Source organism: Poecilia formosa, unplaced genomic scaffold (genome assembly GCF_000485575.1).
Source record: "Poecilia formosa unplaced genomic scaffold, Poecilia_formosa-5.1.2 Scaffold358, whole genome shotgun sequence".
Classification (NCBI taxonomy): domain Eukaryota; kingdom Metazoa; phylum Chordata; class Actinopteri; order Cyprinodontiformes; family Poeciliidae; genus Poecilia; species Poecilia formosa.
The window spans coordinates 536,661-548,553 of record NW_006800297.1 but is presented as its reverse complement, the minus strand read 5'-3'; the positions used below and the strand labels follow the sequence as shown (position 1 = coordinate 548,553).

Here is an 11,893-nt window from a genome sequence, read left to right as displayed (position 1 = left end):
TTGCCGTCTCATGTTTTTCCCATATGAAATCATGAAACGACCACTTAGGGATGATAGCTCAGTTGTACAAATAAAGCCTATCAGTGCCTCCAAGTGGTAAAATAATTTCTAAACAACTGAATCAGAAATTTATGTAGATCAGCATACAACTAACCAAGGTTATTATTGGCTTACCCACTGTGACATGTACATATCACGTCCTGTGTGCTGGCTGGGCCGTTAAACAATGTATACTTTTTATGTCATTACAGTTAGAATAGTTAATACAATGTACAATGGCTGCTGGAAAAGAGAAGTGTTTTATTGCTGACTTAACGTCCAGAAACCACTTGCTGCATTCTTGTTGGTTGTGCAGGAGGCTCTACTTCTGCTTTTCAAACATGTACGGTTATAATTGTGTATCTACTTGCAGCCATTTTCACATGAGTGTAAACGTTGAGGGGGGCCAAAAGCAGCTTAATTGGATTTAAAGTGATGAGACGCCCTAAAACAGCTGAAGATATCCAGAACTGAGCAGACCAAGATTTCATTGTCTAAGAATGATTTTGAGCAAAAAATGTAACAAACATATTTCATAACCCACAGACATATCCTAACCTGTTCAAGGAAGAGTAACATGTCACCTGTAAGCCTGTTTTTAAGTTAAAATGTAAACTTTTAGTTTGAAAACAGTACTACTAAGAATTAGTAAAATAATTAAAATAAGCTCCTATTCCTGCTGAAATGTTACTTGTAATTTAGTTGTGTCTTATTTCAGGTGTACTAAAATATTTTCTCTATAAACTAGATATAAAATACTTGGTAAGAATTTGTGTTTCTGCAGTGCAAAGCAGGGCTCAAAAAGTTTAAACTCCAGCAAAATAACTTTTTAACAAGATGTAGTAGCTTGTTTGAATTAAATTATCCTTAAATGTTGATAAGAAGTTCTAGTTGCAGTGGCAGATTTTTTAACTTATATAAAAACTTCTTTTCCAGATTTGCTAAGTTGTTTCATGAAGAATAATGTTTTGCAGTGAAATCAGATAACTTGATTTCCACATCTCATGCTTTCAGTGTAACAAAATGTCCTCCCAGTCACCATTTCTTCGTTTTTTCCTCTAAATTTGTTGTTTTGTTTTGTTTTTTTTTGATCGACTCAGTTAATTTGTGGTATTTTCTTTAATATAAATTGGCTTGTGTGAAATAAATAGTTGCAGAAGCTCTTGTGGCGTCTGAAGGAGAGGTCTTTCTGGAACACAAGCCTCGCTGTTAAAAATAACTTGAGTGCTGCCTGCAGGAGGACAGACTGTCTCAAGAAACCTAAAAAGGTCTCGCTAAGCTCCGAGCGCGGAGGATCTGCCAGAAAATAACATTAAGCCTGATTCTGACTTTTATTTAGAGGAGTCATTTCACACAGAAACGTTACACTTTTTATCAGTCTTTCTGAAAATACTACCTTTCATATGAAAACCAGCATTATGAGATTTAAAATGTCAGTTTTATAAGTGTAAGGCGTGTTGTATTGCTGCTTGCGTTTCACAGCTTTTCTCATGATCACATGAAAATCCAGATTTCTCCTTTAATCTTTTAAAGGAGATTTGAGCCCTAAAAGGTTTTACAATTCTGGGATAAAGTCCCAGAATAAAACTTTCCTCTACATGATTGGTTTAATGTGCAGGTGCAGATGCGTGTCCTTCATCTCCAAACAGCAGATTGTGAATGAAAATGAGATTTGGGGGTAAATGCTATATATAGTCTTAAGTGCATCCATACATGGGGTGGAAGGAGCGCAGCATTCCTCCGGTGAGAGGGTAATATTTTTGTTGCTATCAGCAAGAGCTTCCCAAGTGGCATTAGGCTGGTCTGCCACCGCTTTGTGCTGTTTTCAGTTTTTTGGGGTAAGTTGCTTTTGTTGGTATTTTTCAAATTCAGTTGCTAATTATCTTTAGGGAGAAAACGATTTGTTTTTCATTGTTCGCCTGTTGTAAAAATTAATTTTGGGTTTGGTACAATGAGGATTTTAGTTAGCAGTGGTGTGAAATCTCACTCAAATTCTTACATGTCTGTTTTAAATACACTTGAAAACAGATTTTATTATTATTATTATTATTGCTGGTGTTAATTGTGAATTAAATAAGTGGTTTGCAGTTTATTTTGAAAGAACGATTGGAACAGGCGGCTAATCTGACTGAGTGGTTTTATCAGCGGTGTAAAGCATGTGTGTTGCTAATAATAAATATTCTAATTTTTTCCCTATAATTGAATCCACAGACTGTTAAAAGCTATTCATAGCTGAGCAGCACAGGTTGGAAGATCTAGAAATAGGTCAAACTGCTGAATACGTACAACCTGTTGGAGTTTTATCTGAGAAATAGATAAAAGTCTATTTCTTTTATATATTTCAGTCAGTCTGTGAGGCTGTTTTTATTTAGATTTTAGGATTTTGGCAAGAAATTAATCTTAACGACTCACATAGTGAGTGGAGCTGTGACCATAAGGAAGAAACTGGTGAAGTTTAATGAAGTGTAAATCCTGTGGATGTAATAAATAAAGGCGGTTGCGACTGTGGTGTTGACGTTTCTCACATGATAATCCATGTTTGGTCTCTCCCTCCCCCCGGTGCTTTCAGCCTGAGCTCCCTGACGTTTTCCTGTCATGGCTTCCAAAGTCAAACCCTGGTATAAGAAGAAGGCTGTGAGCCAAGTTAAAACTGATTATGCTTATCATCACAGTAAACATGTTGTCAAGCAGCAGACAGAAAGGTATGATGGTGAAACTCACCTGCTGCTTTGTGAAGCCGCTGCCGTCGCTGCTGCTGCTTTGCCAGACGCAGCGTCTGCTGCACCTTTACGATGCGATCCAGACTCATTTTAGGCCTTTTCACTGCAAAAACACAAAATTACCAAGTATTTTTATTTAATTTCTTGAGCAAATATCTTGGTACACAAGAAATAAGACAAAGCTAACTTCTATGTAACTTCTTAGCAAGATATAGGAACTTTTTTAAGTGAATAATTCCTTAATATTGACAAAATAACTACCAGTTCCACTAGCAGTTTATTTCTCGTTATGAGTGAAATAATCTGCCAGTGGATCGAGTACTTGAATATCTATATTACGTAAGGAATTATTTCCCTAAAACCAGCTCTTATATCTTGCTAAAAAGTTACATAGAAGTTAGTTTTGTCTTATTTCAAGTATACTAATTCATAATTTAAGGAGCTTTTTAAGTGAATAATTGCTGAATTTTGATCAAAAGTACTAGGAAATTATTTCACATAAAACATAAGAAAAATGTTTTGCTATAAAGGAAAAATTCTACCAATGAAACTAGTAAAATCAGTATTAAGAAAATATCGTTAAAAATCTATATCTTGTTAAAAAGTTTCATCTTATTTCAGGTGTACTAAAATATTTGCTCTAAAAACGAGATAAAACTCTAAGTTTGTGTTTTTGCAGTGAACCTGGAGTAATTTTTAAATTGCTTTCTGCTTTGAACAAATCATCTCTTTAATGTAAACAGCTGCTGCAGTTCCACCAATATCTGACTGAAGTTGATAATGATGTTTTGTTTTTATTTCCTTAAACAAATGGGTAGATTTTCAGATTCAATATTCAGCGTTTTATAGCCGATACTTGGAAAAAACAAACCCAGTTGAAGGCCAGCTGGGTATTATTTATTTTCATGTTTCTCAAAGCTCAATAAGTAAGAAAAGTAACAAATTGAAGAATGAATGAGTATTAGTTGGTAACTTTTAGACATCTGGTTCTGTATCCTGAGGAAAAAACGACGATTTTGCACCGATTGTTTGGCCAGAGATGGAAACTGGACAATTTTTCCTTGTTTATCTCTGATGATCAATCAAATCCTGAAATGTGATCTATTTCCCTCTAATTCATTAGATATAAAACTAAAACCTCAAATCATTTATGTTCTGGAAACAACAATATGCAACCATATTATTGAGATTCTTTTATTTTGTCCTAAATTCAAAACTGTCAAATCACATCCTGTATATCGGAGGGAATTTATTAAATCATCTATTTTATATTGTGATAAGAATTTTGATTTATTGTTCGCCTCAAAACTGACCGTATTGTTCGCATTTTTTGTTTTACTGTTTTTTTCTCACTATTTTGTCAATGAGAGTATCAATAAATTTGAAAATATGATTAAATCCATTAATTACATGCAGATTAGTGATGTAAATAAAACCTCTTTATGCAACTTGTGTCCTAAAGAAGCGAATTACAAATGGGAACATTTTTCAAGAGCATTACTTGTGTTTGTGGGGCTGTAATTGATGTGACACACGGTCACAACTTTACAGTAACCTAAAAACTAAATAATTAACAGTTCTTATTATCACTTTTACTGTTATCACAGCAGTACCACAAAATATATTCTGCTTTTTACTTCCTTACATGTCACAGCTGTTTGAAGAAAGAAAACCTGAACCGATTCTGATTCCATTTAAATTATTTTCCCGCGCTACAGATAGTAATAATAATGAAAGTACATAATTAAAAAGCCTGATTTCTGATTTAACATAATTTTAAATTCTCTATAATCTAGAAGCTCCTGAGCTCAAGCCAATGTTAACTTGTGAACGTGTGATTCCTACTAATGCTCTGCTGCTTAATCCAGGTGAATTAATGAATGAATTTTTCTGCACTGGTTTGTCAGCTAAACAGCATAACGATCATATGTTGATGCTTTTGGCTCTAAGGCTGTGCTCGTTTTCATTCAGTCATGATGAGAGGAATTAGTTTGTACTCAAATTGTAGCAAACCCTCGTTCCAGGGATATGGAGCTAAATTAGAGCCAAATGTTTTCTTCATTTGAAAAACAAAATTATAAATTGAAAACTTAAGTAAAAACACAAAATCTTACCTTGTATTTTTGGTCAAGTTTCTAGTGCAAATATCTTAGTAAATTGGAAATGAGACAAAACTACCTTAAATATAGAAACTTGTTTTAAGTTTTTTGTTCCATTATTTAACTTAAGACATTTTCCCATGTTATAGTTAATTTATCTGCCAATAGAACTGGTACTTTTACATCAATATTAAGTAATTATTTACTTAAAACAAGTCTCTATTTCTTGCTGAAAAGTTACATTTAAGTTAATTTATCTTATTTCAAGTACTAAGATATTCCCACTGGAAATTAGACCAAAAATACTTGGAAAGATTTGGTGTTTTTGCAGTATATTTTCAATTTCAAATTTTACTTTTTGTATTACCATGTTGTTTTTCTAATTAACAACACATTTGGTCCTAATTTAACTCCATAGTTGAATTGTAAACCTAGTTACACCAGTGCTGGTGGCATATAGTTTTTAGGTTCTTCATTCAGTCAGAGAAGAGAAAAAATAAGTTTCTTCGTAGTATTTTAAGTTATTCATCTTGTCAGTTTGATCATTTAAAAGCACAAAACCCTCTTTAAAAACAACCAGGATGCTGTTCAGTTTAACATTTAAATATTTACTTCAAATATGTAAATATCTGCAAAGCTTTGCTTTAGGTAGCCAAACTATTTTCCAAGAATGGCAAGTTACGGTTTGATTTTTTTAAAAATATGTTAATTCGCTTTAGTACAACAAAATATCTTCCTATTTAGTACGACAGAGTATAAGGGCTGGACTAAGAAAAACTAAAGAATAAAGTTTTACATGAATAAAGTCATACAAAAATAAAGTTGAAATGATGAGAAAAAATAATATTTTGAGAATATAGTCATATTACACAAATAGTCAGAAAATTACAAGAATTAAGTTCTAATAATCAAGAAGAAAGTCATAATATTGTAACTTTATTATTAAAATATAACTTGATTCTTGTCAGTTTACGATTTTAGTCTAAATTATTTTTCTTTTTTTCTTAGCGTGTCCCTAATACTCTGTCATATTTAATGCCTGAAAGTCTTTGTAAAAGCTGTAAAGGAGTCTGATCTCCACAGGAAATCCAGCTTCCAGTCAGCACAGCAGGTGCAGACTCAGGCCACAGAGGCTATGGCAGAACCAGCCTACACCGTCCCGGCTTCCCGCCAGAGGTGAGTCCATGCTGACCCCGGCTCATATCTGCACTGAGGTTTTCACTCACTAATTACTGCTCTTTAGTTCTCAGTCACTTCCTTAAATTGGATCTGTTGAGCAAAATTCACATTTTGCATTTTTACGTGTTTCTATTTTGGTGTCTACTGCTTCTGAAAACAAATACACACAGCTGGTTTTTGGGAGTAAGTTAAGGTCTTTTGATGTCTGGAAAATGAGCCGTAAACCACAGGAATGCAACATCACAAAACAGCAGGCGCTGTGCTGTTACCTAGCAACCCCAGTGAATCCAAGCCTGTTATCTAGCAACCCAAGATGAACTGCAGCACTTTTGGTCGACTGGTTTTATCACTGTATGCTCTCTACAATGGCTGCTGGAATAGACCAGTGTTTTGATTTTGACCTACCATCCAGAAACCACCTGCTGCACTCTTCTTGGTTGTGCAGGAGGCTCCACTTCTGCTTTTCAGAGATGTACAGTTTATAACTGCACATTTGTTTGCAGAACATTTCCAAGTGCGAGTGTAAACGTTGAGTTGGAGGGCGTGGCTAGCAGCAGATTATTTAAAGTGGCAAGAGGCCATAAAACGGCTCAAAGGCAGAACTTACCAGACTGAAATCTCATCATCTAAGAATAATTTTACTCAAAAGCTGCAATGAACATATTTTGTATAAACCATAGACGTATCCTAACCTGTTCTAGGAAGCATAACAGAGTTCAGTACACAGAGTTCCCCATGTCCCATGTTTCCTGTTCTAGATTAATTTACTGCCAGCATTAATTACTGCAAACTAAGACTTAATTAGATCCCAGTGTAACATTAGGAATTCACTATCAAATGTAATTCCACAAAGTATTCAGCGCTCGTTTCCTGCGTTTGGTGTTAGGACTGCTGCAGAAACCGAGGAGTACCAGAGAGTGAGTTCAAACGTGGGAAAAGGACTGGCTGTTATTCAGGAGGAGCTGCACAGGATGAGGATTGCCACTAAAGCTCAAGTGGAAAGTATTGCGATCCAAAAAGAGGCAAGTAGTAAAGGAAGCGGTAAATGGATGGCACTTAGTTACACACCGAGTTCTCAGGGGGGCTTTGCTCCACACATCTGGAGTCACGTTGCTCATGTTCGTACAATGATACGAAGCAGCGATTGATGGAGTTTTTCCTGAAGGACAGGGAAGTGAAAATTACCAAATTTTGGATACTAGACGCCCACTCTGAGTTTGGGATAGACATGTGGGGAATTTAAAAATGTTATGATGACAGTTTCTTACATTATTAATCCCACAGTTGGAAAATTCACTTGTTACCGCAGCACAGTAACAAAATACACCTCACTGAATATAAAATTATCTAAAAATATTATAAACAACTGTAAATACAGATAAAATGTAATTAAAATTAAACAAAACTCTGAAAATCTGAGAGATTTTTAAACACAGAATAAATAAATACAAAATATGTTTTTATCATTTCTCTACTTTAAAGCTGAGGTACATAACTTTAATTTTAAAAAATATGTTTTTTACATATTTGTTAATATGATCATTGTCATGAGGTTATAATGTGAGATAAATAATCTGTAAAAAGATTGATTTCCTGAAGAAATGCTCCCAACCAAAAACAGCCAATCAGAGCCAGGAGGCGGGTCTTAGCGCTGTCAGTCATCCTCGTGTACACGCTGCTAAATGTGCTAATGGTAGAAAAACAACAAAAGTAACGTACTGCTGCTTTAAGAACAAGGCCCAAAAGAGAAAGCTGGTTTCCAGAATCACGAATAGAAGAAGGATTTTTAATCCAGGTTATGTGAAACTGGTCAAAGTTCTTAAAGCAGCAGCATGTAACTTTTGCTGTTTCTTCACCATTAACACATTTACCAGCACATACACGAGGTTGATTGACTGCACTAAGACCTTCCTCCTCGCTCTGATTGGCTGTTTTTATTCCAGATGTTTACCTGTGGCAGCAAAACATAAAGAAAATGTAAAAATGGCTGCCAGGCGTTGTTTTTATTCTATCAGCCATGCAACACAAACAGGAAAACCATCTCTATAGAAGAGGACATATGGTTGGTTTTAGTCACTTTTTCCAATCCATTTTAAGAAAAAGCAAAAATAAATTATAATGTGAACTCATTTTTAAGTCATTAGGACTCTTAGATTTAGTCGACCTGTAATCAGATATTGTCATTATTTGAATCATGTTTTACTCCAAACATTCACCAGGTGAAGGACATGATGAAAAAGAGAGTGGATTTATTGGAGGAAATTCCCAAGATGCCAGACTTCCTGGTGGCCCTTCGGCCCCACACAGTCTGGGAGAAAACCCCGGTGAAGCTGTTCTGCACCGTGGAGGGAAACCCACGGCCCATTGTCAAATGGTACGAATGTTTTAAAATGTTTCTGCTTCCCATATGTGTTCCTAACTTTTAACACTAACATTATTCCTCACTTCTGCCTAGAAATAAGAACTAATACTTTTGTTTAGGAGCTTAATGTGCATTTTGGCTGGCACTGAATCGACAACAAATGTTAAAAGTATCTTTTCTGTACGTCTCTGGGATAAGAGTAAACTGAACGTGGTATTTGGTTGGCTGCAGGTATAAAGGAGGAGTTCCAGTCGACCCACTGAGCGCCCCGGGAAAGTACAAGATTGAGAGCAAGTATGGAGTCCACAGTCTGATCATTAGCAGGTAAGTAAATTAACAGAAAACCTAAAGAGTTGCTATAGTTTTATATGGAGCTAAATCAGTCTCAAAAAGATTCACAAAGCGTACAGCAAGATTTGTAAGAAGTGTACCACATAATTGACAAGCATGACAAAATTCATAAGTCTGGGCTGTGAGAGGAAGCTGGAGTCTCTGAAAAGAGGCAGAATGACCTCTAGATCATCAGGTATTCAAACACTGGATCTTATTCCATTCAGCAAAATTATGATGTGAAAATTATGATCTCTTAAAGGGGCAGTATCCTGTGAAATTAACTTTTTTGAGCTTTACATCATATTATAATGTTATTCCCTCATCAAAAACATACCTGGAGAGTTGCTTTGATTCTTTCATGTGTGTTTAAATCTCCTTTAATCTCCATGGCAACCATTCAGCTGTGAAAACGCCTGGAGGGACTTAGCTCCGCCTTCAAGGCACAGCTCCTCCTCTGAGCTGCAGCTTCCAAGTTTCCTCCTCACAGCAGAGCAGCCGTCTCCCCCCACTCAGCTCCTTCAGACTAGCCAGCAGCAATTAGCAGACATCTGGTGGAACTGCTGAGCTTCTCAGAGCAACGCTGGTAAAAACGCTGTTAAAGGGTTAATAGAGGAGCCATGTTGTGATGAATATTTCAGAAAGAGCAGGAGTTTTTAAAGAGACACAGGCCCAATTTCGAGGCATTAAATTACAAAGTAAAACTTCTTTTAAGTTATATTTGCCATATACAACATTTTTATTAGGACATAGTTACATTATTGTGCTATAAAATGGCATTAAGTGTCTGGAAAACACATAATACTGCACAACTAATTATTCCAACCCAACTTTGGTCTCATGGAAATATTGCTCCAAAATGTCTAGTCTTTTTTACCGTTGGTTTTCTGAGCTGAGTTTATCAGGAGACAGGAGATTTAAATTTACAGATTACGGCATGGAGCTGACGGAGCCATCAGCTGTTCGTATCAAAGTGCTGACCTTTGTGTCATTCGAGACGTGAATTCCTCCCTCCGCATGCGATTTCTATCCCTCTGTCTCTCACTTCCTGCTTCACTCCTTCCTTTAAACTCTTCTCCCCTCTCTGCCTGTCTGTCCCTGCAGTTTTTTTAAATTAACGTTTTACTCAATACAAATAAAAAAAGATTGTATCCATGATGTGAAAGCAAGTAAGAACAGTGTTAGATAGAGGAGTGACTTTATGCTGCAGCAGCTGAGAAAGAGGATCGTCTTAAAATAGTTCTGTCTTGAGTGAAGGTCACATTTCTTCCTTCTATAGAGGGAATGCACTTGATGTCATGGCAGATTGTCTGGTCCTTAAGTTTCGCCCTCAGGGGGGAACGAAGACCCTTGACTCAGTGTTGGCAGCCTGAAAACTGAAAAATACAGAAGCTGGAAGATCTGTTGTCGGCCCAGCTGTAAAATGGATTCAGAGATGTTCTTAAAGCCGCCAGAATTAAATAAAAGAGAAGCTGTAACCTGCCTTTGATGTGGATGTTTTAGGGTAAAACTAGTTATAAAAACATAAACCTGATCGGGTGATTAGCCACTCCTGCACACAAACATAGGAATAACATTCCTACTGTCACTGGAAAAACTAAGTACACCGACTGAATGAATAGCTTGAAGCCACTTCAGCTGGAAGTCGTTTTATTCTTATCGCCTGTATTCGTTTCTCAAATTATTTTAGTTTCCTGTTTCTTTTCCACTTTCCTTCAGTTCATTAGGATTTGCAAAAATGTTGTTCATACGCAGCTCTGCTCAGTTTCACAGCATTTACCGCCGGGTTCACGTCTGGATTTGGACATTAAAAACATTTTTATTCTTTTTTTTAAGATCTCGAATGAGGGGAAAACTGATCGGGCGATCGATGAACGGAAACATGCAAACAGAGAGAATGCAAAATTCATGCAGAAAGCAGCAAGATGGGATTTGATCCCTGAACCGTTTTTTTTCTGCAAAGCAACAGTTCCTCCTGCAGCACTGAAGCCCTAAAAGGAACTTTAATTAATAGAATATATATTAAAAAACACAGGACTGAAACACTGCATTTTGAGGAAATTATCTGAAAGAGATAAATAGGCAATAAAATATTTAAAGTTTTTTATCTGCAACATTATATATTGTTATAATGCCATAATGTTTTTGACGGTCCGATGATTCCTACACAAACACCAAAGGTCCTTTTCTTCTTTACAAAACCTTATAGTGTGCAGTTCTGTAGTGTGTAGTGACAAACAACAGTAAATGAAATCCATAGAGGAAGCCCACTTCTATCCCCAATACGGTTTTTAATTCATTACATATGAACGCCACATTCATTTCTTTTCATGTATTTCTAAAGTTGATTTGATGGATGTATGTATTGTTTGCTTGTCTGCAGGTGTGTGGTGAGTGACACTGCAGAGTACAGCGCCGTGGCGACCAATCAGCATGGCACAGCGACCAGCAAGGCCATGGTCACTGTGAAGAGTGAGCTTCTCCTCCTTTTTCATGGCCCTGATGCACAGAGCCGGAGTTTTACTGATCGTCTCTTTGTGTTGTTGACAGGACCGTCCGGAGCTGGAGAGTCCTGCCAGCTGGGTCTCGGTAACGTTACACTGTTATAAATACAAGCTGGTAGTAATAAATTATTAATAGCAATAAATGTTTCTATGTGCTACTGTGGGGCTGAAACTAATGGCCACAGTCAGAATCATGACAAAAACAGATCAGAGGTTTTAAACATTCTGACGGTGACCGCTTCCTGTTTGTCCCGGTCCAGTCCCCCATCTGACTGAGATCCATCCCAGTAAGCTTGAGGTCACCCTGCTGGAGAGATTCCCAGTGAGCTTTGGGGTGGAGGGGAGCTCCATCAGCCTGACCTGCAGCATGGTGGTGGTTCCTGACCTGCCCAACGTACCACCGCTGGCCCAGTGGTACCGAGACGGTTAGACAAGCACCAAACCGTTACCCAACAGTGAAATCGTCATCCATGCGTTAAACCGTTTCCCATCTATGCTTCCATCCATCCATCCATCCATCCATTCACTCCTTTCTCCAACCTGTGTTCCCACAGACACGCTGTTGAAGCCCAGTAACCTGGTGGAGATGTCAGTGGGTGGCGGAGCGGCGTCTCTGACTCTTCCTCAGCTGGCCAAAGACGATGAAGGACTCTACACCCT

At 37.1% G+C, this 11,893-nt stretch overlaps 1 protein-coding gene across 3 annotated transcripts in view; it reads left to right on the top strand.

Moving 5' to 3' along the window:
- Nucleotides 1–1,775: 1,775 nt before the first annotated feature.
- Nucleotides 1,776–11,893, top strand: part of myom2a (myomesin 2a) — a 32,449-nt gene continuing 22,331 nt past the window's right edge. For 2 of the 3 annotated variants that reach the window (XM_016662085.1, XM_016662087.1), the window contains exons 1-10: nt 1,776–1,877; nt 2,609–2,741; nt 5,942–6,034; nt 6,924–7,059; nt 8,257–8,411; nt 8,631–8,723; nt 11,113–11,201; nt 11,280–11,318; nt 11,494–11,658; nt 11,788–11,824. In XM_016662085.1, the coding sequence (XP_016517571.1) occupies nt 2,635–2,741; nt 5,942–6,034; nt 6,924–7,059; nt 8,257–8,411; nt 8,631–8,723; nt 11,113–11,201; nt 11,280–11,318; nt 11,494–11,658; nt 11,788–11,824 (914 nt within the window). In that variant the 5' untranslated portion in view covers nt 1,776–1,877; nt 2,609–2,634. The remainder of the gene's footprint in view (nt 1,878–2,608; nt 2,742–5,941; nt 6,035–6,923; nt 7,060–8,256; nt 8,412–8,630; nt 8,724–11,112; nt 11,202–11,279; nt 11,319–11,493; nt 11,659–11,787; nt 11,825–11,893) is intronic. The other variant, XM_016662086.1, reaches the window with a different exon arrangement.